The sequence below is a fragment of the Culex quinquefasciatus genome, chromosome 1, assembly GCF_015732765.1.
Source record: "Culex quinquefasciatus strain JHB chromosome 1, VPISU_Cqui_1.0_pri_paternal, whole genome shotgun sequence".
Classification (NCBI taxonomy): Eukaryota; Metazoa; Arthropoda; class Insecta; order Diptera; family Culicidae; genus Culex; species Culex quinquefasciatus.
Window position 1 is genome coordinate 4,969,540 of NC_051861.1, and position 27,307 is coordinate 4,996,846.

General features: G+C 37.0%; 2 protein-coding genes across 8 annotated transcripts; one reads left to right on the top strand and one right to left on the bottom strand.

Moving 5' to 3' along the window:
- Positions 1 to 1,074: 1,074 nt before the first annotated feature.
- On the top strand, positions 1,075 to 11,637 carry LOC6040876 (serine-arginine protein 55). 7 transcript variants are annotated; one of them, XM_038252888.1, is made up of 9 exons: positions 1,075 to 1,288; positions 1,501 to 1,648; positions 1,727 to 1,797; positions 2,348 to 2,464; positions 3,123 to 3,204; positions 6,498 to 6,571; positions 9,779 to 9,811; positions 10,125 to 10,433; positions 10,510 to 11,637. In XM_038252888.1, the coding sequence occupies exons 2-9, from the start codon at positions 1,523 to 1,525 to the stop codon at positions 10,841 to 10,843; spliced, it is 1,146 nt and encodes a 381-aa protein (XP_038108816.1). In that variant the 5' UTR covers positions 1,075 to 1,288; positions 1,501 to 1,522; the 3' UTR covers positions 10,844 to 11,637. The 7 variants fall into 7 exon arrangements, 6 of the variants coding, with proteins under 6 accessions (XP_038108816.1, XP_038108822.1, XP_038108835.1 ...); XM_038252894.1 differs by having other exon boundaries at positions 3,129 to 3,204; XM_038252907.1 differs by lacking the exon at positions 9,779 to 9,811 and having other exon boundaries at positions 3,129 to 3,204.
- Positions 11,638 to 22,543: 10,906 nt separating this feature from the next.
- LOC6040873 (lysosomal acid phosphatase) lies at positions 22,544 to 24,237 on the bottom strand. Its single transcript, XM_001850151.2, has 2 exons — positions 23,655 to 24,237; positions 22,544 to 23,595 (listed from the first exon to the last, which is right to left on the bottom strand). The coding sequence occupies exons 1-2, from the start codon at positions 23,904 to 23,906 to the stop codon at positions 22,666 to 22,668; spliced, it is 1,182 nt and encodes a 393-aa protein (XP_001850203.1). The 5' UTR covers positions 23,907 to 24,237; the 3' UTR covers positions 22,544 to 22,665.
- Between the last annotated feature and the right edge of the window lie 3,070 nt (positions 24,238 to 27,307).

Here is a 27,307-nt window from a genome sequence, read left to right on the forward strand (position 1 = left end):
CTTAGTTTCGAGTAGGAATCTCGCAATCGAGAACGCCAAGGCAATGCTGTAGAGCGAATATTTTGATTTGATTTGTAAGACTCTCCCTCTAGTTTACTTCATTTTAAGCAAAAAACAAAACCCATCCCTTTGATTTCAAGATTTTTTGCGTTTTCAAATTCGGTCTTTATAAGAGAAGAAAAGAGAGTTAGAAAGAGATTTTTCTAACTGGGGCAAACTTCTGCGTCTGTCGGATAATCTTGTTCTTAGCTTAATTCTGTTAGAAATTTCCATAGAGTTATCTTCGTGCGCATGTATTGCGTGTTTTTACACGAAGGGTTTTTAGGTTAAAATTTGTACCCGCCAGCAAAAACAAATGGTAAGCTAGTGTGCGTGAGATCGGGCTTAGATAGCTCTATAGAGTTATCTACGTGCGCATGTATTGCGTGTACGTACACGAAAAAGATTGAGGTTAAATTTTGTACCCGCCAGCAAAACAAATGGGGTGCTAGTGTGCGTGAGCTCGGGCTTAGATAACTCTATAGATTTTTATGACGTTTCGCGTACACACACTAGCGCACCATTTGATTTTGCTGGCCGGACAAAATTTAACCTCAATCTTTTTCGTGTACGCGTACACGCAATACATGCGCACGTAGATATCTCTATAGAGCTATCTACGTGCGCATGTATTACGTGTACGTACACGAAGGGTTTTTAAGTTAAAATTTGTACCCGCCAGCAAAAACAAATGGGGTGCTAGTGTGCGTGAGCTCGGGCTTAGATAACTCTACACTGATAATCAACATTACACACTGTTCAGTTCACTTTTACACACTTGTATGGGATTTTTCAGTTCAAGTATGATTACACGAAAGTGTGTAATCATACTTGAACTGAAAAATCCCATACAAGTGTGTAAAAGTGAACTGAAAAAAGTGTAATGCTGTTTACCAGTGTATGATCGAGCAACTGAAATTTTCCGACCACAATCTCTACCTACCCTAGTTGTGAAACATTTCACCTCCCTGCCGCTACCAACAACTGTCAACGCAACCGCGGGCCGCAAAGCGCAAAGTTCGTTTTCGATTTGCCTCCTCTTCGTTCATTCGTGCTTTGCCGTTGCAAGAGGTCGGACGTATTTCGCGGTGCGTCGCCCACAAGAGAGCAGAGAAAGAAAAAACGAAGCCGCCTGTTTGAGCACTCCATTTTGAATTTTTCACCACGTTGGCTGGTGCGGTGCGTGGAAAAAGTGAGATTTCTTCGCCGGAAACGCTCGGAAAAGTGTGTCAAATTGCTACAAAGTGAGGTGAGTGTGGTTTTCGTGCTTTTGAGGGTGTTTTTGTGGGGTTTCCGGGTGTACTTTGCGGGATGCGTTCAATTTTTGGTGGTGTCGCGGTGCTGAAAATCGCCGCCATGTTGGATTTTCGCAGAAACGAACCGCCGCGTAGCAGGCGCTTTGGAAGTTTTTTTTTTTTTGAAAAAAATGCTAATGAAAGGTTTATGTGTTTTTGATTTCAGCTTGCACCTGGAGTAAACAGCGATGGTCGGGTCGAGAGTGTACGTCGGCGGACTGCCGTACGGTGTCCGCGAGCGCGACCTGGAGCGCTTCTTCAAGGGCTACGGAAGGACGCGCGACATTCTGATCAAGAACGGATACGGGTTTGTGGTGAGTTTTCGAGCAAGATTTTAACACAATTTTAGGAGCATTCACTGTAACGTTGCTTTTCCTTCTTGATTTCGGCAGGAATTTGAAGACTACCGCGACGCAGACGACGCCGTCTACGAACTCAACGGGAAAGAGCTGCTAGGGGAACGGTAAGTGACTAGCAGATTGTGTAACCCGGCCGTCGATACGCTCAATCAAACATGTTTCCCAACGATCTCGATGCTTGCGGGGCGAAAATCGACAGACAAAACGACTGACTACCCAATGTGTTCATAAATGTTATTTTTGTTGTCTAGAGACAGGCATGACATCAGCGGTACACTTTTAAAGCTTGCAAAATTGTTGTGTTGTACTGAACTTCAGTCAACGGAACCAGCGCAAAATGCCTACTGAGTTTAATGTTTACTCAAGAGCTTTTCTGACGTTTTTGGCGTTATCTGAATTGTTTGCCACTTGTTTAAGCTTCATCAACTTGTTATCATTGTTTTTCACTAGAAGATTTCGAAAAGTTAAGTTTTGCGCAGAACACATACCCTTTGGTCGAATATTGACTAGCTTCTACCTGTTCCCACGAAGTTTGTTGACCTGCAAGCTGAACTCTATGCGGCCCAAAGTGGTCTTGCCATGTTTGTGAAAGCAAATCCAGAATTATGATGTCATCCCACGCATGTTCACCTCTTTCTCTCTCTCTATTTACAGAGTGGTCGTTGAACCTGCCCGCGGGACGGCACGTGGGCCCGGCGGCCGGCGCGAGTATGACCGCGGAGGCGATCGGTACGGCGATCGCGGACGGGGCGGCGGTGGCCGCTATGACAAGTGAGTAGCGCAAACAGTCAAAGTAGTTGCACCGTAGACATAACCGGAATGGCGTTGAATAACGTAATTTGGATGGAACTGGCAGCGGAGCCAGTTTAATCAGCTGAAAATAGCGACAACGATGGTACCAGAGTGAAGTGGTTCTTAATCTCAATAGAATCTCAAGAGTCATGGTAGTTCAGGATGGTTAATGGATTGATTTCTGCTGAATGTTCCTATGAGTCTATATTCAAGAATACAACGCAAATTTCGATGGCTAGTAAAAATGTTTGTGTAAATCTAGTATTGCTGTAAATATCGAGTTAAAAAGTCAAAGTATGTTTTATCAGACAGACTCAACCAGGGAGAGTTCCTTCTGGACTCTCCAAAGTTGTAGTAGCAATGAAAAACTAGTTCATTTTAGGTACTTGAAGTTTACGTCTGTGATTGGGAAGCGAATTTTTAATATAGCCGAGTGCATATATTTCGGTGAGAAAAATTCTGTTTCTGCAGAATGCTTTTAATAACACCACTCCTCTAAGCGGCCATTAGTCATTTTGGTATCATCAGCGTCCATCTTCCGGAGAGTCGTTAGCTCCAGTTCGAAAGGGTCTTTCGCGCGCTCCATACCTATTCGATATTGTTATTGCCGATGATCAAGGTATCGTAACGCTTGCAGGAACAGCTCCCGCTACGGACCACCCCTGCGGACCGAGTACCGCCTGATTGTGGAGAATCTGTCGTCGCGCGTCAGCTGGCAGGTATGTACCGGACCGGTTTTAGCCTTTTTAGCACCGATTCCCCGTTTCTCCACGTTTCCCAAACTGTAGAAAAGTGTGTTATCTTTAGTTTTAGTTGTTATATAACATGAAAGGTTTCCCGGCTTTTCGGTAGATTTGTGTTGTAAAGAGTCGTGTCCTTTGCAGTTCTTTTTTTTGCAATTGGAATAACAAAACATGTTAAGGTCAAGTTCACTGCAAGGCACACGATCAATAACGAAATCAGACAACGCGCGTCTTTGTTCGTGTGCTCACTTTGTTTCTACTGTTTACGTAATAATACTAACAAAATTACGTTTTCTTTGGTTTTCTGGTATAAGGATGTTATATTGAAGCTGGTTAGTTTTATCTAACTTCGACTTTGCAAATGGTTGAAACAAACTGTGTACATTGTTTTTTTTTTATTTCGAACCAGCTGAGATTTGTGTTTAGTTTTTTGTAAGTTTAAAATCAGCTCAAAAACAACCCACAAATCGCAGCTAGTTTATTCGGATTTGGATCGAAACACACTTTTTTGTTATTACTTCACATTCTAATCCGGCTGTCCACGGCAGCGGCATTCCCAGTGGTCGAACGTTGCGAACCCCGAAAGACTCGGCATGCTTGTGTTGTCTTGAGGCGGCATTTTCTGGCGGACACTGGCGAAAACAATGGATTACACAAACTCGAAAGCAAAAGATTGCACCAAAATGAACCAACATGGATCGATGGAACTCGATAAACCCACCCCCATTTTGAGGCCAATGGCAAGGCCCGGGACTCCTGGAAACGATCAGACTCTGTGGCAAAACTCTGGACGATTGGGCTAAACAAGCAAAAGCAATGGAAGGCACTAGGAAGGACCCCCCGGATTGTGGACGAAAAGCACAAGCTATCGTTTCATGTCGGAAGACGTCGCGCCACTGGGATTTCCGCTGTCGGTTCCGCCACCAGCGAGTGTCTCGTTATGCATGAAATGAGCGCTGGGCTTTGTTGGATTCCCTTTTCCCCGCCCCTTCGTAGTTTTAAACCACCTCACACCTGAGAGACTACCTCTAAACCTTTTAAGCCTGTCTTCTCTAGAGAGCTGTTTAACCTTAACACTAAACTCAAACTCCCCCACTTTCCCCTCCTTGTTTAAACCTCGTTTGTGTATATGTTGATCTGTAAAGAAAACCCCCCCTTTTATTGAGAGCTTTTACATTTACGGAAGAATTTCTAAACAAAAAAAAAATGAATCAAACCAAAAAAACCCGACTCCGTCTGCGAAACGATCAAGCCACCCCATAGTAAAACCTCTTATTACTGTTATCTTTTCCTAAAAGGCAACCCTCCTTTCAAAAACGTGAGGTTTGCAGAGTAACACACACTGACAGAGAGAGAGAGAGATAAAGGGAGATTGTCGCTCAAACACTAAACCGGAAGACCACCCTGGGCCAGCACGGATTGTGATGAGCGCGCGATCATCTGAGCAATCGATGGATGATGATGTGCGAAAAGACGAACTTCCACCACCCGCACCCCCCCAGACAAGACGCGGAACAAGTTTCTTCCCCCCCTCTGGTTGTCCGTTTCCGGGCGTGGCGTTGCCGAAATCCGTCATCCGATGGGGTGGTCAACCTGGAAGGCTCGATCCCAAAGGTCGTCGTTGGCCGAGGACCCCGCCACTGCAGAGCGCTTCACGCCTACCCCGACAGAGAGAGAGGGAGAGAGCACCAAAAAGTACTCACCTTTTTACACACACTCACACTCATACACTTACAAGTTCGTGCTTCTCCGCGCTTCGGGATGGGTCCATCGAAGCTCGTTGAACAAAGCTGGCTCCCTCGGGAAACTGTTTTGTTGGCGCAATTTTGATGTGCCATCCCTGAAGCGTTGGTACGGGTTTTTTTCCTAGCAGTTACACCGAGAAAGAGACAGAGAGAGAGAGTTTATCATTTCTATTAATTTTCTGAATTTTCGAATCAAATTTAAAGCTCCAATCCATTACTCACACCGAGGTTCCCATCCGCGAGACCGGAAGAGACGAGGCTTGACTGAAATCTCGAAAAGGACAAAATCAAAACAGAGAGAGAGAGAGAGGGAGACACTATTCAAGGTCGTCACGTGTGTTGAGGTCATCCCCCCCCAAATCGAGAGACAGAATTCTTCCAATCGTGCGGACCGCTCGACCAAAGCGCGCTGGAGGGGTCACACTTGCTCGTTGGTTTTGTGTGGACCGGTTTGGAACAAGGCCCGGTTCGCGTCCCGTTTTTCCCCCCCTGCATCGTCGGATCCGTTTGGTGGATCGTGCGACGCCCGTTACGTTGACGATGATGATGATGATGATGATCTGCCCCCCCATGTGAGAGACAGAGAGCGCGCGAGAAAGCGAGCGAGAAAGAGAGTTTGTGTCCCCGACCCCGCCAAGGTAATGGTCGATATTTTTGTACTCACTTTCTCGTTAGAATCATTTCTTTTTTCTGGAAACCAGTGTAAACCGCAGCAAGCAAGAAGCCAATCAGTCATGTCTTACGACTAACGTGTTCCCCACTATATTGCTTTGTTTTTTGTTATTGTTTACGCTCGTGTCAGAAAGTGTGCCACGCGCGAAGGTCTCGAGGGTTTTACAACGGGGGGAAAAATCTGTTCATAATGAAAAGAATCATGCTCACACACAACCGAGGACGGAAAGACGCTCAAGACGATTCTTGCCTGATCAATCTGGAATGCAACCAAAGAGGAAAGAGTGAGAGGAAGCCCCAAATCGTCATCGCCCAAAAAACTAGCCAAACAACCAAGATCTGGATCGAAGCACGAACAAGGTTGAAAAAATGAGGAATAACCAAGCCAAAATAAAGAAGGAGAGACGTTAACCAACCGAAAGATCTCGCACGGAAAGGATATTCTCGAGAGAAGCTTCTGCCAAAAGAGGACGGAAACAGCTGAAATCGCCAAGGAATGCCTGCCACCCCACACAACTTGAAGGAAGCCCGGCCTTACGATCGCCAAACGCAGATGATTCTTTTCATTATGAAAGAGAAACAAAGAAACTCAGATTGACCCCCCCAAACAAATTGCAGGCATGTCGAGGGCGCGCCCCCAAAACTAGTATCTCAAGTGCGCGTGTAGTGAAAGTGACGATCGATCTCCCCTATAGTCGTGTAATACATTTTTCTAGTGTTAGGCACAATCTCAACCCCGAAGCTGTACTTGTCGCTCTGCCCGCCAATACTAATGGACCCTTTTCGTCTGTTGTTTCCTTTCCTTTTTTTATTTTGGTTTTTTGTTTGCCTTTGACGGATAAATAAACACAGGACCTGAAGGACTACATGCGCCAAGCCGGAGAGGTCACCTACGCCGATGCCCACAAGCAGCGCAAGAATGAGGGGTAAGTTTTTGATCACTTTAAAAAATAGTAGACACATTTGGCATAACTTCCAGTTCAGACACGATTACCCGGATGTCTATCTGAGTATCTGAAGTTCAGATTGTTCAAATAATAACGAATACAATAGGTCTATTCTTGTACTGCAGAATTCTGCAATTCTGCACGAAATCGGCAGCAGAGCGTTCCCGTACTTTTCTGCAACAAAAGTAACTTTTCTCTCAGGCAGAATTTCTGCAATGAGAGAGGTAGAAGTTGCAGCAAAACCGTTCCCGTACTTTTTTGCAAGCTCTCTCTTCTCTTTATTGTTAATAAGTTACTGCAATTTGGTGTGATGGACGCTTACAAGCATTTTATTATTAGTTGTAATAATAAATCCAGAGTTTTTTTTTTTTGAATAGGTCCTATAAACATATGGAAGACAAAGCTTATTGAACCTTTTCAAAAATAAAAATTTCTCAATTTTTAAATTCTTAAATTATTAAATTCTCCAATTCCTAAATTATTAAATTCTTAATTTCTTCGCCATCTTGAATCATAAAAAATACAAATTTTTTGGTGTCATACTTTAGGTTAAAAACTCAAATTTAGACGATTTCCAAAGTTTTTTTTTAAAAAAAAGGACCAATAAATTATTGTCTTTCATATGTTTATAGGACCTAATAAAAAAAACTCTTGATTTATAGATTGGAAATTTTGACTGTTTCTATTCTATTTATATTGTTGTTTTAAAATTTTTGATTGATTTGATTTGATTTTTTAATTTTACTTATTTTTGAAGTTATAATTTCTTTAATTTTTTATCTTAATATTTTCAACTGTAACTTTAAAATATTTGGTGCTCTGCACTCATAAATATTCAAATTTTTGTTTTTTTATTTCGATTTTTTTTTTCAACCTTTATTATACACTCAACCCCTGGTGGTTGGTCACATTTTCATTTGACACTTTTTTTTTATTTTTACCCCGTTGGTTGGTCAAAGTCAAACTAAACAGTGACGATCTTTTTACACGGCGCTCACGCACACTATCAAAACAAACGTTTGGTAGTGTTTGTGAACTCCGTGTAAAAGGGGTGTCAAACTAAAACGGTACCCCGTTCGTTTGACAACAGTTGGTGTCAAACCATCGGAGTTGAGTGTATTTATTTTGATTTTTTTAAAATTAAGATGTTTTTGAAATTTTAAACATTTTGAAATATTTAGTTTTTAATTATTTGAATTTTAAAACTTTGAATTTGTGATTTATTATTTTTTTATTTTTCTGATATAATTATTTGCATTTTTAAAATTCTCAAATATCTGACTTATGTTTTTTGAAAGTTTCTCAATTTGAAAATATTAGTTTTTTTATATTTTTAATTATGGATTTCTCATTTTCCACATTTCTTAATATATGTGTTTTAAAATGTTTGATTTTGCGATTCATTTTTTTTTTAATTTGCCAATTTCGCTGCGTCACCGTTCTTCTTTCATGTGACATCCAGTCATAATTTATTTATGTTATCCTGAATAATCTTTCAAACATTCTGCTATTAAAACATGTATTTTTGGTCCCTTCTATATTAAATCTTTGTCTTTTTTTAAATCATATTTATTAAACGTACCTTGCCACTCTCATTTGTAAAATTGGGTCCTAAAATCAAGCTTAAATTTGTGACATTATTGTTCACAACGATAAAGCTTATTTTTCTGAGTACAATGACTCTCTGAACGACCGCAAAGGATTTAAAATGGATTTTTAATTCAATTTTTTAAAATTAACATCACGGCCCTTCTTGATAGCAAAGGTCCTACTTGACAGCTCGTTCCAAGGGGACCATAGTTGATCCATCGAAAAAATGTTGTCTTGTCAATAATTTTGCTTGCGTTAAAATGAAAAAAAAAAGTTATCAGAAATGGTTTTTAATCGTGTTTTTTACCGTTGTACATAAAAAAATAACATCGGGCTTTAGTACCCAATTGTTTACCTAATGTAAAAGTTTTGAGTTGTTACTAATATATAATTTCTACCTAAGCATAATTAATTTCTAGTTACTTAACAAATAATACATCCTTGATTTTTTAAATAAAATGTTGTGCTACATAAAAAAATAATTTCCCCGTTTTAGAGGTAAACTTGTTTCAAACTTTTTTTGGCAACCATTTTTTTATATTTTGAAATAAAAAAAACTTTAATACCCAATTTGAGTAAATCCACTCAACTGTGTACAATATTGCAGAAAAAGTACTGGAACGCGCTACCCAGGGAGCGTTCTTTGCAGAACTTCTGCAAAAGAGAGAATTGAAGAGAGCGAGCTGAAAAGTACGAGAACGTGCTGCAAAAAAGTGACTTATGCTAACTGCACTGCCGTTCTACGCATAATTGTCCCATGTTCAAAAAAGTGCAACTGAGAAAAACGCGATTGAAATTTTTCGACCGATTTCTTTGTTTCTACGCATAATTGTCCCGTGGGTTCCTATTCGCCCTATGTGTCCCTAATCATCCCAGTTAGCAGTTTATCACCATTATTTGTGTTTCTCTTGCTATACAACAGGTAAACAATACATACTGCTTAGTAAAACTAATGATTCCGTGTAAGAAAATACTTGGGACAATTATGCGTAGAAGTTTAACGATGCAAACAGCTTCTGTTGTTTTTGAAGTTTCTGAACAAAGTATCAGAATGTGCTTAAAGACACATCAGACTAAACTTAAAAATGGCATAAAGTCAAATTGCAAAAAGTGGGACTTATGCTGGCTGCAGAACCTGCAGAAATTCTGCAATTCTGCAAGTACGGGAATAGACCTAATGTCTCTATCCTGAGATTCCCAAAGTACCAAAACTTCTTAGCATGGTTCGTTGCTAACGTTAAACCAAGTCATCGGACTAACTATTCTTTCCCGTAATTTCGCTGCCGGCCAGCGCGGGTATTCGATTGGATCACACACACACATAGATATTTGGATCACTTTGGATGATCGAGTCTGGACTGTAACCTGTTTTCCATGGGACTCTAACTGAACCCCAAGTTTGCAGTCTATTATTAGAACAGGAAGATTAACCGCTGCTGCAATCACATTATTGCAATTCCACCCTTCAGTTGGAGTGACAAAACCAAGTTGCAGTACAAAACCACCATACATTATGCCAAATGGAGCAACCAATTGACCCCGTCCAAGTCAATCCAAATTCAATAACACCCGCTCTCTCTTTCATGTACCGTAAAGGACCCGCGGGCGCCATTCACCGCAATACTACGGGTAACAAAACACTTCTTTTTTTTTCTTTTCTACAAACAATTCCATCATGAAAAAACAAAACAAACAATAGCAAACGAATGTTGAAAAGCTTGAGCTCTGTCGATTTGCTGCAATTGTGAGAACCCATTCATCGTTCCCGTGGGTTTGTTCGTCCATTCTTTTGCAAATTTTATTGTTTTACAAAACCAATTTGGAATGGACCTACTGGCGCGGTGAACGGGTCCTGTACGGTATTATCCAAAACGAGAAGCTAGTTCGTCACGCGCTGGTTGAACTAAAAACATTTGGCTAATTTTGTTTGGGCTTTCAACAGTGTCGTCGAGTTCGCGACCAGTTCGGACATGAAGACCGCCATCGAGAAGCTGGACGATACGGAGCTGAACGGACGTCGCATCCGGCTGGTGGAGGACCGCGGTGGACGCAACGGTGGCAGCAGCGGAGGCCGCAACGGACGGGGCCGCTCACGGTCGTCCAGCAGCCGTTCGCGGTCCCGCTCGAGGCGCCGCTCCAGCCGTAGCAGATCTCGGTCGCGTCGCTCCAGCCGCAGCCGGTCCAAGTCCCGTAGCCGGTCTAAATCGCGCAGTGCCAGCGTCGCCTCCAAACGGTCCCGCTCCCGCTCCAAGTGAGTATTAACGGCGCGCGTCAATTGCTAGAACCATCTCACTTACACACACACACACACATTCCCTCTTCCACAGCAAATCCCGCGAGCGCGACTCCAAGTCCAAATCGCGATCCCGCTCCGTCGAGCGCGACCGCAGCCGCAGCCGGTCCAAGTCCAAGGACGCCAAGTCACGCAGCCGCAGCCCCCGCTCCCGGTCGCGCTCCAAGTCCAAGGATAACAAATCCCGCAGCCGCTCGCGGTCGGCGCACTCGCGTTCCCGCTCGCGGGGAGGCTCCCGTGGTGGGTCGCGCGGTGGTTCCCGCGACCGGTCACGCTCGCCGGCAGACAAACGGGACGGAAAATCCCGGTCGGCGTCGCCCAAGAACAACGACCACTCGCCCGAGCGCAACGAAAGCATGGACGACTAGGCGGAACTTGGTGGTGCCGCTGGGACATTTTAGAATTAAACCTGATACAACAACAACAACAACAAACAAGCAAAAAACAAACTCACACTCAGCTAACACACGAGTTGGGGGTGTTGCTCTGATTTTCGCGAGAGGAGGAGCATTTTTTTGTTTTCTTTTATGTAGATTACACAAAATACATACAATTAAAGGTTAGGTTTTAAGCTACGATTACGATTGGGTTGTTTTCACACACACACAAAAAGCGCGAAACGGATCGTAATTTTCTCGGTTTATAAATTGATACAACACACACACACACACTTAAAAACAGTAAGGTTTCACACTATCTTCTTTTTTTTATTTTCTGTAAGGAAAATACGCGTAAGGCGTGAAAGCAAAACTATAAAAAACATAAACCTAGGATTACTTTTAATATCAATTGTTAAAAGAAACACAAGTCATGGAAAGAGCGATAGGGGAAACGAAATGGAAAGAAGCTAGGTAAGCCCAAATCTTCGTGTAGACACTGTGTGTTGGTGAGTGTGAATGGAATTAAGTTATGGATCTCTCGCTGAAGGAAGATGGAAGTAAGGACACACAATGAATAAAACCACAAACAATACTTGCGTATTAATTTCACGTCTTCTCGTCTTTGATACTTGATTAAACAATAATGATAAAACACATCCTATTCGATTGTACCTCTTGTTTAGGTGTGAAACGTTCCGTAACGCCACTTTGGACTGTACTTCTGGTAGTTGAGTGTAGTGAGAGATGTAGAGAGTTGAATAAAGGAAGCTCGATTAAGATAAGGTCGGATTGGTTTGGCTGCGCTGTAGAAAACTTCGAAATCCTTGTAACAATTAACATTTCTTCGTTTCGATTCAACCATCAGCTACGAGGGGCTACACGCAGTACCTCGCCGACTGGAAGATCCTGGTGAACGCGGATTTAACAAGCCAATCCCCACCGCAACACCGAAGGACTCGAACCAACATCAAAACTGAAAGAGCTTGGTTCGGAGGTGGCTACTCGTGGTGAATATTGCATTCTATCGTAATATTATCTTAATTTCTCGATCCTACCATCGACAAAATACGACTTACCATCGAAAAATTACGATCGTAATTTTACTGTTGAGAAATCTCGATCGTGGATCGAGAAATTACGATCGTAACTTGTAATACCATTTTTTTGATATTTTGCCTTCCTCACTGAGGTAAGGCTATAATCCTGCTCTAAACATGAACTTTTTATTAAAAGCTCAAAAACCCACCTTCATGTATACATATCGACTCAGAATCGAAAACTGAACAAATGTCTGTGTGTGTGTATGTATGTATGTGACCAAAATTCTCACTGAGTTTTCTCAGCACTGGCTGAACCGGTTTTGATCAAACCGGTTGCATTCGATTTGGTTCATGGTCCCATACATCGCTATTGAATTGTTTGAAGTTTTGATAACTAGTTCAAAAGTTATGTATAAAAATGTGTTTTCACATATATCCGGATCTCAATTAAATGTATGTAAACGATGTCCGGATCCATCATCCGACACATCGTTGGTTAGGTAATCGAGAGACCTTTCCAACGAGTCCAAAGATTGAAGATCTGGCAACCCTGTCTCGAGTTATGACCACTTAAGTTATATCTGTGTACTTATTTTTCTGCATCTAAAAAAATAGCTGGCAAACCACTTATATTAAAAATGAGGAAGGCATCAAACACATAGGTGGATTAAGTTATTTTTTTTATTTAAACGGGATTTTTAAATAAAATCTAAGTTAATTTTTGTGAAAAAATAACAAAATTAAACGAATTTCTTTTTAATTTCAAACAATTTTAAACATTTCAAAAAATTTAAAATTTTTAATTTTTTGGAAATTTTTGAAATTTAAAAAATTTTTTTTTTTATTTTTTGAAATTTTTGAAATTCTTAATATTTTTAAAATTCCTAAATTTTTTAAAATTTTTGAAATTTTTAAAATTTTTGAAAGTTTAAATTTTTTTTTTAATTTTTGAAATTATCAAATTTTTTGAAGTTTTCAAGTTTTTTTAAATTGTTGAAATTCTTTTTAAAAAAATTAAATTTAAAATTTCCGAAATTTTTAAATTTGATGAATGTTTGCTTGGTGATTATTGCATTCGAATCCCATGTAATCCCATGGGCGGGGGTTAGTGGAGGGCCATCATCATCATCATCATTCGATCGTAATTTCTCGACTCACGATCGAGATTTCTCGATAGTAAAATTACGACTTAAAAAAAATTAAAAATTTCAACACTTTTAAAAAAATTAAATAGATAAAATGTTATGAAAAATAAAAAAAACTTAAAAAATCCAATCCAATAACATTTAAAATTTCAAAAATAGTATCAATGGCGAAAGAATGGGGTGATTTTCAAACTTAATAAGGGCGTTTGAGAGGGCGTTTATAAAGCATTAGCAAAAGAAACAGGACACTAACAACACTCGATTATCCAAAGGCCTCGCAAAAATTTCACTTCGGATAATCGAATCAAGAAAATTTTTTTTTTTTCGTTTTTCGTTGTTCTTTTTTTTATTATCGAGCTAAAGTGATTCAAATTTTTGCAATGCAAGACGTAATATTGAAAAAATGCATTTTATTATTAAATAGGCTATTACTATTCAAATTTGATTAAAACCGGGGTCGAAGAACTCGAATTTGAAGTTTAAAACAGGAAAGAGAAGAAACGAAAAAAAATTTGCAATTCCGTCGTGAAACTACTTACTTTTCCTGTCATTCTTGAACGACGAAATAGCCTACTTTCTGCACCAAAAATAACAGAATCGAATAGCAACTTTTTCAAATGAGTTGAACTTTTCAGCACTTGTTTTGAAAAGTAACACTTTTCAACATTTTTTTGATTTAAACGATTTATTGACAAAAAAAAATAAAATTTATCATAAAATTTCACTCAGTGTGTGTTTTTTTGGAATTGCAAAAAATGTTGTATGAAACTCGTTGCAAAACTTGATTTTTTCAGCACTCTCCATATTTATCCAACTCGGTGAACCTCGTTGGATAAATGTACGACTCGTGCTGAAAAAATCCTCTTTTTGCAACTTGTTGCATAAACTACTATTTTGGTTCGTAATTGGGTCCTAAAATGAAGCTTAGATTGCTGATATTATTGTTTACAGCGATAAAGCTTATTTTTCTAAGTACAATGAACCTTTGTACGACCACAAAGAGTTTAAAATGGATTTTTAAATCAATTTTGAAAAATTAACCTCGCGGTCCTTCTTGACAGAAAAGTTCCTACTTGACAGCTCGTTCCAAGGGGACCATAGTTGATCCATCGAAAAAATGAAAAAAATCCAGTCAAAAAAAAAAAATTACATTAAAATGAAAAAATGTTGTACCGTTGTATACAACGTTGTATACATAAAAATTGACATAGGGCTTTAGTACCCAATTCTATTATCCGAATTCCCATACAAACCTTCGAAAATCGAACTTCGGATAATCCAAATTTCGGAATTTTTGTTTTTTTTTGGTTATTTGGAATTTTTATTTTTTAATTATTTAAAAGTTAAAATTTTTTTTTAACTTTTTGAAATGTAAAAAAATTAAATCTAATTTTTTAAATTTTTAGAAATAGGTATTTAGAAATTTCGAACTTTTTTAAATTTTTAAGTTTTTTTTTAAATTTTTGATATTTCTGAAATTTTTTAAAAAGTTGAATTTTTTGAAATGTCTGAAATTTTTAGAATCTTTGAAATTTTTGAATTTTTCTTTTAATTTTTGAAATTTTAAAAATGTTTGAAATTTTTGATTTTTTTGAAATTGCTGTATACTTGAATTTTTTAAAACACGTATCGAGATTTTCTCGATCGTTAGTCGTAAACTGCAGTGATGGGTGATGAATAGAGAGAATGCGTAACGTGATTTTTGAATGATCCCACGTTGTTTACATCTACAGAGTAGGAGGCTGTTCAAGCACAAGCATGACTTGCGCTGTTTTATAATCCGTAGTATATGTTTTATTTTGTCTAGATTTGACATTTTTTGCTGGAAAATTTTGTGTGGTTTCAAGTTTTGATCGGTTAGAAGAGGTTTTACTTTTTGCGGGTGACGAACTGCGGCGAGAGTGTCATTCTACGCAGATAAATTTCCTGGCTGATTTTGGAATCCTGCAGCTTTTCCTGATGCAGCAAATGAGCATTGCTAATTCTAGCGAAGCTGATCCAACAAACAGAGAAGATTTTCACTTAACCAGTAGGTTTTTTAACGGAACCAAAGAATAAAGACAGCTTCTGGATGGATACAATCACATCGACTCCATAAACAACTTCCATTCATAATTATTACTTTCTTAAGATTTCTTGACGTCAACTCCAAATCCTTAAAAGTCACACATTTTTCATTCTTTTCAACAATGTTTAATGATCGATAACAATACTCTTAACTTTTGGCGAACAGTAAATTGGTTCCACTTTGACAGTTCAAAACTGAGGCCGTTTTGCAAACCACTTTTCAGCACACAGGTCGTAAATTGTCAATGGTAGATCGAGAAATTACGATCGAATGATCTCAATCTACTATCGACAAATTACGATCGAGAAAACTCGATCGTGAGTCGAGAAATGACGATCGAATGCAATAATCACCACGACTGTATCGGTACCACGTCGACGACAGAATCATCAAGGGCATCACGATGTTCAAGAAGCTGTATCCGATCATCAACCGCCGTTCAAAAGCAACGCTCAAGAACACTCCCCGGTCTGGCAGGGGTGTACCGTGACCCACCGGAAGAAGCTGATCCAGAACAAGTTCCTGCGATTGATACTGAACTAGCCCTGGAGAACAAGGCCCTCTCTTAAACCTTGCGGTTTCGTCAACGGATCCACAGGCGTGTATCGTTCTTTTTGCGACAAGACTCCGCCTCCTGGGTCTCCTAAGTGTGAAGTGTAGGGATTATGGGTTGCAGGATTGAATATGTAATAAATTATTAAATGAGTATTTATTATAAGATTGATATAATTCATAAATAAGAGTTAAGAGCGCAACAAAAAGTGCGCACCTTCATGAATATTGCCTTGTTAGCTGATTGAGGATCGAGTGCGAGAGCGCGCTAGCGAGCTACGAGAGAGAACAACGAGCGAGAAAACAACGAGATGCGCGCGGCCGGCGAAAGAGAGAATGAAGATTGTCAAATCAGTTTTGTGGTTAATTTCTGTGGAATAAGACGTGTTGTTTGTTAATTGCAAAATATCTGTGTTTTTATTATAAAAGAAAGTCCCCGATCACGACAATGGCACAGTCCGGTAAGTCGAACCTTTTGATTCATGAAAGATCATTTGTTTTGCTTGAATTGTTGTGTTGTGAAATCCAACAGTTTTGTTTACCTGCCAGGATGCAGGTCCAAAGTCTCGCTTTGTTGTTTGCCTGTGTTTTGAAACAGGTAGATTTTTGCTTGAACTTGTTATTTGAAATTGATAAAGGCATAACTATCTGCGATAATTGACGGTCTTGAATTTAATGAATGATTTGCTTGTTGTTGTTGATATTGGGAACGAATGTTTTGTTTTGAAGTAGTAAGTTTGGCTTTTCGTTGTGATAATTGAAAACCAATGTTTTATTCTAAGTTTATGGTGGAATTTGAAGGCAAATAATTTGCTCGAAATTTGATTGTTTTTGTATAATAACACTTTTGCTTTAGATTTGATTGTTGTTGTTTTGATTGTCGACCAATGTTTTGTTTTTAATTTGATGCAATGTATAATGTTGTTGTGGAAATTGAACTACAATGTTTTGTTACGAATTAAACTTCATTTTTTTTCTTATTTTTGTGATTGATGAAAATCAATATTTTGTTTATAATTTGACAAAAGATTTGACAAGATTGTGGAAATTGAAAATCAATATTTCGTTTTGAATTTGATGGAGGATTAGTTTGCGACTGAAGGTAGATAATTTGTTTTTAATTTAGTTGTTATTTTGGTAATTGAAATCAAATTTGTTGTTTGAATTTTATTGTTGTTATTATAATTGACGACCAATGTTTTGTTTTGAATTTGATGCAAAATTTGATTGTTATGGATTGTTGTTATTATTGATGATCATTATTTTTATTTTGGATTGGATGCTGGTTATTTTGGTAATTGAAGACCAATGTTTATTTTTGAATAAGATAAATATTTGCTTCTTGTTAGTTTTGTTTTAAATTCAATGAAAGATATGCTTGTTGTGGCAATGACTTGATGCAAAGTCCAATAAAATCACAAATTACAAAATTTACAGGTTTAATTTTGATTGAAAGATTTGATTGTTGATGAGGGAATTAAAGCCCAATGTCTTGTTATGATAAGATGACAAATTTGCTTATTTTTGCGATAAATGAAAACCAATATTTTGTTTCGATTAAGATGCAATTTTGAGTTTTAAATTTGACGCAATATTTGATTGTTTATATGGTAATTGATGACCAATGTTTTGTTTTGAAGTTGATGCAAAATTTGATTATTAATTTTATGGTTAATGAAAAAATTTAGTTCTTATTTGAATGAAGATTTTATTGTTGTTATTATTGACGATACATTTTAACTGTGAATTTGATGCAATATTAGATTGTTGTTTGATGCTGTGGAAATTGAAAACTATCGTTTAGAATTCTAATGAAAATGTTATAGATTTATGCAGAAATTGACAATCAATGTTTTGCTTTGAAATTTGATTTGAGCAACGTTTTTTGCCGTTATAATTGATTAGTCATAGTTAATTTTGAAGTCTCTTCTGTGTTGGAGACTGACAGACCTCTGTGATGGTAGTCAGAAAAAAAGTCTCCTCTGTGTTGGAGCCTGACAGACCTCTGCGATGGTAGTCAGAAAAAAATTCTCCTCTGTGTTGGAGCCTGACAGACCTCTGCGATGGTAGTCAGAAAAAAGTCTCCTCTGTGTTGGAGCCTGACAGACCTCTGCGATGGTAGTCAGAAAAAAAAGTCTCCTCTGTGTTGGAGCCTGACGGACCTCTGCGATGGTAGTCAGAAAAAAGTCTCCTCTGTGTTGGAGCCTGACAGACCTCTGCGATGGTAGTCAGATTAAAAAAAATGAATTATCTGTGCTGGAGTTCTTTGCGAAAGCAGTCAGATAACAATCTCCTCGATAAAGGAACCCGACAGACTTTTGTGATGATTTTTTTTTAATAACTTCGCAGAAGGAGCCTTATGGATTTTAAAAATATATTGTTCAGCAAATCTTTTCATTCAATTAAGGACCGTCTTTAACATCATAAAAGAAATTGACCTAAGAAAATGAATAAATAAATTTAAATGTGATAGTGAGCACTTTTTGGTATCCACAAATAAAGCAATATGTATTTTGGTAGGGACTGTGGTGTAGGGGTAAGCGTGATTGCCTCTCACCCAGTCGGCCTGGGTTCGATCCCAGACGGTCCCGATGGCATTTTTCGAGACGAGATTTGTCTGATCACGCTTTCCGTTGGACGGGAAGTAAATGTTGGCCCCGGACTAACCTGAAGGTTAGGTCGTTAGCTCAGTCCAGGTGTAGGAGTTGTCTCCCTGGGTCCTGTCTCGGTGGAGTCGCTTGTAGGCAGTTGGACTAACAATCCAAAGGTCCTCAGTTCGAATCCCGGGATGGATGGAAGCTAAGGTGTAAAAAGAGGTTTGCAATTGCCTCAACAATCAAGCCTTTGAACACCTAGTTTCGAGTAGGAATCTCGTAATCGAGAACGCCAAGGCAATGCTGTAGAGCGAATAATTTGATTTTGATTTGTATTTTTGCGTTATGTCTGTGAACTACCTAAAGAAATGATTTTAAATTCATCGAATAGGACTAAAACGGTTGTCACTAACACTGGAGTTGTCATCTCTTGAAAGATAAGCCTCTAAATTGAAAGACGTTAATGATTAAGTATTCCATATTGATAGTTATTATGGTTAATTGTTACTTTAATCGATTTACTCAGCTGTGATACAAAAGTTGCTTGAAACCCAACATTATTTCACAGGGAAGTAAAAATTTAAGTAATCGTTAACATGAACAATACATTATTAGTTGAAAAAAGGTAAAATAATTCACTTAATAATTAATTTGATGCATTTTTAAATAATAAATAAAAGAATGATTAATCATCAGAAATGCTTAAAATATAATTTAAAGTGTGAGAGCGTTGGTCACAAGAGAAAATAATACAAATATTTAAATATTAATTTTGAGTTGAGAAGTATGAGTGACAATTTGAGCAACGAAAAAAACATTATTCTAAAAACTAGGAATATTTATATTTATTTATTTTGATTTTTCAATGCAATATCTGTTATTTGTATCAAAATAGTTCAAAATCATTCATTAATTTCGATAGAAATTATATTTTAACACTGTATCATTTTATTGAGTTAAAAAAAACCTTTAGAATTTTAGTAATGTAAATATATCAAAATTAAATTAAGAGAAACATTATTTTGAAATAAATTAAAGAAACTTTGGGGTTCTTTAATCGATTGTACATAATTATGAAACCAAACTTTTTCAGATTACATAACAGGAGTTTATCAGCAAAGAAAAAGTTAAAATTTTAAATAAGAAAAGAAATTATTGACAGGGATCGTGAAGATCGTGATTAAAAAAAATAAGTTTCTGTGAACAATCTACTCAAGTAATTTATCAAAGTTGCTTGGAACCCATTTTACATGACGAGAAAAATAAAACAAAATATTTAAATATAAAACTTTAAAAATCTTTCAGCTGTTTTTAGATAAGCAAGATACGTTTTGAAGGAAATTATGGTTAGGATATTGTCTCCTCCGTGTTGGAGCCTGACCTCTGCGGTGGTAGTTTGAAAAATGTTTCGCCTGAGCTGGAACTCTTTGAGAAAGTAGTCAGATTGCAATCTATACATCTATGCATTACAAGAATAATTGAATAAAATATGTTTTTTGTTGTTATCTGATTTTTTTTTTACATTTTGAAGGTATATATAAATAATATGACCTTAAACATTCTACGGTAATATCAAAAGTGCTTGAATCCATACCTTTAGCTACAATTTGAAGAGAAAATAAATTTGACATATAATAGAAATCGAATTTAGCCGAACGGCATTTATTTCAGTTTATATATTTTATTTTTATTGCAACAATTTACCACATGATTTTGTTTTATTCATTAGAATAATATTTTGTGAACTATGTTTTGTTTCAAGATAAACAAAAATATTATTAAGTAGACACAACAGAGAAAAAAAAACTATTCGGTAAAAACTATCGTTTGTCTGGTTAAAAGATCGCGTAAGTGAATATTAATAGAAAGTTCAAAATTTTTAATATAAAAGTTGAAAAATGTTGATACTACTATGCATTTACAGAACAAAATCGTTAAATCGGTATTTTTTTTAAAGAAAGCTTTTGTGGCAAAAATAAACAACATTTGATTTTATTTTTTTATAAAAAAATGTATTTTGTGCAGCAAAGCACATTTTGAGCATTAATTGAATTATTTATATTATTTTTGCAATTTGCTTCATTTATTGAGATTTCTTTTCAAGAAATCATCTTAAACTGAAATATAGACTATTTTTATTTTATAAAAGTGTACCGGTACTGATGAAAACAAATTCTTCGAAAATATTACTAATTTTGCATTTTAGTAATTTTTGCCATGATTTATTAACAGTTTCAAAATTAGTTAAAATGCGGTAATTTTGATACAATGTTAAGCGGTGTTTGCACATTGGAAGGAACCGGTCAAGAAAAAATTCAAATGGGCAGCAGTAGAAGCGAAAGCAAGCCAGATAGGGTGAAGAAAAGCCTCAAGAAAACGCTCCCTCTCCTTTGTTCTGCTGTTCGTAAAGCTGTTTCTTGGCCCCTTTCCTTCCGATCTCCATACTAGCCTTTATTTTAAAAAAAAGTTGTTTGTTTTAGCTGTACAGCTTGGTTGGGAATAAATTACAGAAAAGTACAGATGAAAATATTGAAAATGAGGAAGGAATAAGCTTGCTTGTAGATCCATTTTGGGTATTAATCACAAACATATACTTTTCGTCACGTCTGCATTTAGCATGAGCATGAGCATGAGAGACCACCCATGGTTGTCCTTCTCCGTTGCTGAACAGGACCATAAACTTTTCGTCACGTCTGCATTTAATATTAAAATCATTTTATGTTTACCTTCAAGTCCCGTCTGGTGGATCAATCAGACGTGGCACTGGGCTTGGGCTCATAATCCATAGGTCGGTTAAACTCCATGGCGGGCGCACATAAATTCAAAGTGTAAATTTGAGTAAAAACAATATCTGTGCCTGTCATAGTTTTTGTTTCAGATTTTTTAAATAAGTTAAATTACCACATTGTATATATTTTTAGAAATGTTTATTCTTTGTTTTTTATGGTACACATAAATTAAAAACTAAAAAATGCCAGAATTATGCTTCATTTGTTATTTAAGTCAGCAACATGTTAGATTTTTGAATTTAGAACACATTGTTTTATATTTCATATTCACAAAATGATAATAAATAAGAATAATGTGATTCCATTTCATTCGAAATGTTTAAAAAAATAAAAATTGCTTTTGAATTTGAATATATTTTTAAATTGTGTTGTTTCAGCAATGCTTGTAAAATTTGCTTTTTAATTTTAAATTACATAAAAATTAAAGAAAATCAGGTTAACAATCACTAATCTCGTATTGCATAAAAAATTGATAAACCTGCGTTTATTTGAGAAAAATTTGTGGTTTTTGTTTTTCTCCTCGTTTTTTCTTTTTCTTATATTTTCAGGTGTTTTTAAATTTTCAACCTCATCAGCGCATTCCATTTTCTACAACTCCTGCGATCGGATGTCAGTCTCTTGGACAGCATAGATGAAACATTTCGAAGACTGCGCTTTCGTATTTAGATCAGCATGAAAACAAAGTCGAGGAACCCGACGAAAATCTTATAGGAAATTAAAAAAATTGATTGATTTAGCATTCATGCAATTTTTCTGTTAGGAATTATGATTGATATTCGTCATCTTGAGAGTAGAAAAGAGGGAGAATGTAGGGATTATGGGTTGCAGGATTGAATATGTAATAAATTATTAAATGAGTATTTATTATAAGATTGATATAATTCATAAATAAGAGTTAAGAGCGCAACAAAAGTGCGCACCTTCATGAATATTGCCTTGTTAGCTGATTGAGGATCGAGTGCGAGAGCGCGCTAGCGAGCTACGAGAGAGAACAACGAGCGAGAAAACAACGAGATGCGCGCGGCCGGCGAAAGAGAGAATGAAGATTGTCAAATCAGTTTTGTGGTTAATTTCTGTGGAATAAGACGTGTTGTTTGTTAATTGCAAAATATCTGTGTTTTTATTATAAAAGAAAGTCCCCGATCACGACATGAAGGTATGTGGCACGGGAGAGGGCACCGAATATTAACACTTAGAATTTTTGCGTCTGCCTCGGGATTCGAACCGGCGACCTCTGGATTGTGAGTCCAGTGCGCGGTCCGATTGATCCACCTTCCGACCTTTACCGGCTTGCAAATCTCGACCATGTTGACGCTAGGCTGGTTTCCAGTCAACTCAATCGGAATTCAATTCGAATCGTTCACGTATTCCGTTTCAAACGCAACCACCGGTACCTACACGGAATCGGTTGTTGCGTTTGAAACGGAATACGTAAACGATTCGAATTGAATTCCGTTCACAATTCCGATTGCCACTGCTGCGCCGTTGAAAACTTCGAAATCCTTGTAACAATCAACAATCCTTCTTTTTATTCTCTTAAGATCGATGTATTTACAGAGTGGAGGTGGTAACGGTAACAACATTAAACGAAACGAAAAAACTAACAAAATCAACTGCTCTCCTCACACCACCTGGCACACTTCGTCGTAACTCTTGAGGTGGACCGACTCCATCAGCTGGCCGAACCGCGTCAACGAGCACGGATCGCCGCAGTTGGGGATGCGCAGCTCCTTCGGGTACTTGTCCTCGCTGTTGAAGTAGTACACAAACTTGAGCTCGAAGTCGTCGTCGAACGTGATGCTGTGGTGCAGCTCGGCCACGAGCGTCGCCGAAAAGTCCGGCTTTCCGGTGGCCTGGTCGACCACGCCGAGCGCCCGCATCAGGTTGACCAGCGTGACGTCGTGCGCCGAGTAGATGAAGATGGACCGCTCGGGCGTTAGGATTCCGGACCGTCTGCGGATCATGTTGTCGAGCAGTTCGCTGACGATCGCCCCGCCCTTGATCTTCTTCATGAGCGGCGTCTCGGTGAACAGGGCGAGACTTCGTTCCGCCAGCGGGAGCATCTTCTCGGGGAAGATCGTTTCGGTCCAGTCGGGCAGTTCGAGGCCAGCGTGCTTCTCGATCTCCAGCGTGTTATAGAGCAGTTCGACGTCCAAGATCGTGCTGATGTTCTGTCCGGTTGACAGGGTGAGGGTTTTGTAAAGCGCGGCGTTCCTTTCGTTGAGGTCGCGAATGTCCTTCGGCGGGTAGGCCATCAGCCGTTGCAGGGACTGTTCGTACCGCGGGCAAGGCTTCTTCTGGGCCAAGATCGTGTCCCGATCGCGTTGCAGCGTGTTGATGGCCACCGGTTGCCACGGAATCGGCAGCGGGTTTGTGTTCTCCAACGGCGGCATAAATCCGGCCATGAAGCTTTGGGCGCTCATGATGCACCGTTCGGCGTAGCTGCTCACGATGTACATGTGATCCTTGGAGTAGAGTCCGTTCGGAGGTAGCAGCCGGTAGTACCGTGGCCGTAGATTCTTACCGAGGTTGTACATCTGCTGTGATCCCAGCTGAAAGAAATGATCCGCATTAGTGACATTCAATTTTAATTTCCACAACTCAAGAATACCTCGGACAGTGCGCCCAACCCGCCTGTCCACGGATGGTTCCGATGGGGGTCATTCGGGTAGAACTCGGTCGGCGAGCGGTCCCCATGGCGGAATATGATGGCGATCATACGCAGCGAACGAACGCCCTCCTCGTCGGTACTATCGCCAAACACCAGGTAGGCCATCATCACCGACAGGCAGATCGTGCCCAGGAAGCAAACCGAAACGGTCATACCCCGTTTCCCCTTCTGCCAGCAGTCCCAGCCTCCCATTGTGCTAGCTTCTCACGTGGTCCACCGTTGACGGATTCGAAGATCTATTTTTTCGCCCGCAACTATTTATAACACCGCACCAACCAATTTATATAAGTCACCAACGCCAATTACGGAACGCAACAACGCGATCATCTGAAGAATCCTCCAGAATCGACGTGTGATCTTCAGCGAAGCAACACCGCTGCAGCACTGCGTTGCATCTTCGCGGGGCGGCCACTATCGCGACTCTATCACGTAGTTATTTTCTTAGATTTGGTTATCTCCCGACTCAAGTGGTTGCAGTTGTTGGATGAAACTTGCAGATGGTGATGAGAGCAGTAAAAAATAAAAATAAATACCAAGTTTTATTATGCTACACACACATTGTAGGTGCGCACACTAGCGTGATGTGAGAGATAATCGCATTACTGTCTTATTTTAATCAGATGTAAATTTAAAGAATTCCAACTAATTTGAAAAACCGATCGTCAAAATCGTTACTCAGTGTTGAGGTATTTCGATTTTAGTGACATTGACCAAATAATCAGTTGTAGAGTGTTTTTTCTGTAGATCGATGGTCCTACTAAAGGATAACTACAATCGATTACACACTGTACCTAAGATTCATCGAAGAACAATTCGAGTTATTAAAATGTACGTGGTGATTATTGCATTCGATCGTAATTCCTCGATCTACCATCGACAAATTACGACCGACAATCGAGAAAATCTCGATATTTCATTTATTTCACAAAATTTCAAAAATATCAGAAAATTTAAAAAATATTAATTTTTTTTATTTCAAAAATTTTAAAAATTAAGTACAAAAAACACAGACAGAGTTGAACCCTAAATTTTCTAACATTTTAAGAGTTCTTCTTTCCAATGCTTTTTTAAGATCAAAAAATGATTGAAAATTTAATTTTTGCAATTCCGTCGTGAAACTACTTACTTTTCCTGTCATTCTTGAACAACGAAATAGCCTACTTTTCTGTACCAAAAATAACAGAATCGAAAGCAAAACTTTTCAAAATAAATGCTGAAAAGTTCTACTTTTCAGCACTCAAATGGGTGCTGAAAAGTTGAAATTTTCAGCACTTGTTTCGAAAAGTAACACTTTTCAACATTTTTTTGATTTATTGACAAAATACATGAAATTTGACATAAAATTTCACTCAGTGTGTGTTTTTTGGAATTGCAAAAAATGTTGTATGAAACTCGTTGCAAAACTTGATTTTTTCAGCACTCTTCGTATTTATCCAACTCGGTGAACCTCGTTGGATAAATGTACGACTCGTGCTGAAAAAATCCTCTTTTTGCAACTTGTTGCATAAACTACTATTTTGGATATTTTTCATATCAAAGCCAATTTTTTTAAATTTTCTAAAAATAAAAATTTGAAAAATTTCTATTTTTTCAAATTATTTTTTTTATTTCAAAAAACTTAAAAAAACATTGAATATTTATTTTAAAAAAATTATCAATCCAAAAAGTTTTGAAAATAAAAAAAAGTATCAATGACGAAAGAAGATCTTCTTTATTTAAGGCATCATTATGATTTCCAAAATAGCAAAATTTTTAAAAATTTCAAACATATTAAAATGCTATTTTTTTTAAACTTCAAATTTTTTTTTAATTTTTGTAAAAAAACACAACCAAAGTTGACCCCTATGTCAATGTCATTTTTGAAAACTTCCAAATTTTCTAAAATTTAAAGTTTTTCTTTCCAAGCTTTGGCTAAAATTTTTATTTTTGGTGGTCTTTTAATTAAAATTTTTAGAATTTGATTTTTTTAAGTTTCTTTTTATTTATTTCAAAAACTTCAAAAAACACTGACAATTCATTTTAAAAAAGTATCAATTACAATTACGAAAGAAGATCTTCTTTACTCAGGGCATGATTATGATTTCAAAAATACCAAAAATTTCAAAAATATTAAAAAAAATAGTTTTAAAAATTTATTGAAAAACACAGCCATAGATTACTTTTTTAAAACCATTGGCTAAGTCACATTTAACAAATAAACCTCCAAATTTTCTAAAATTTTAAGAGTTCTTCTTTCCAATGCTTTTTAATGATCAAAAAATGGTTGAAAATTTAATTTTTGGCGATTTTTTAAATCGAGCCAAATTTTTAAAATTTCTAGAAATAAAAAAAAGATTTTTTATTAATTTTAAAAACTTTAAAAGCATTGAAATTTTTTTTTATCAATCCAAAAACTTTTTAAATTTTTGTTATATTTTTAATTTTTCTTATTTTTATTTTTTTTAATTGTTTGAAATTAAAAAGACATTAATTTACAATTTTTAATTTTGTTATGTTTTTACATTAAAAAAGTTGAGCTTAGATTTTTTTTTAATATACGGACCTTCTGGGATCAAAGCCAGGACGGCTGGGTGAGAGGCAACCACGGTCGAGAAATTACGATCGTAACTTTACTGTTGAAAAATCTCGATCGTGGATCTAGAAATTACGATCTTAATTTGTAATACCATTTTTTGAATATTTTTTTATTGTTTAAACGGAATATTTAAAAAAATATTCGGAGTTCAATATTTTTTATGTAAAAACTAACAAAATTAAAAAATCGTAAAAAATTTCAAAAGCTACAAAAATTTAAAAAAAATAAAAAAATTCTAAAAATTCAAAAAAATTAAAAAATTTAAAAAACATTAAAAAGTAAAAAAAAAAACATTCAAAAAATTTAAAAATTTCAAAGAATTTAAAAATTTCAAAGAATTTAAAATTTCAAAAAAATTTAAAATTTCAGAAATTACAAAAATTTTAAAAAATTCAGAAATTTAGAAAATTTTAGAAATTTCAAAATTGTCAATTTTTTAAAAATTTAAAAAAATCAAAAATTAAAAAAAAATGTTTTTTATATTATTTTTTTTTTAAACAGAATCGGAATAAAATTGAAAAAATTGCAAGTAACTTTAAAAAGCCAAGAACAAATTAACAAAAATATGTAATTTTAAAGATACAGAAAAAAACTACTTTTCTTAATTTTTGAATGTCGTTTTTAATTTTTTTAATTTTTAAATGGTTTGAAATCTTTGAAATTTAAAAAAAAATTAAAATTTGTAAAATTCTTGAAATTTTTGAAGTTTTTGAAATTTTTAAAATTTTTGTAATATCTGAAAGTTTTTTGATGTTTTTGAAATTTTCTTAAATTCATGAATTAAAAAAATTTCGAAAACGAGCTTGGAACCCATATCGAGATTTTCTCGATCGTTGGTCGTAATTTGTCGATGGTAGATCGAGAAATAACGATCGAATGATTTCAATCTACTATCGACAAATTACGACTTATCATCGAAAAATTACGATCGTAATATAACGATCGAGAAATCTCGATCGTGAGTCGAGTAATTTGGACGATCATGCGGTCAACCGGCGATCGCCTTAATGAATTTGTA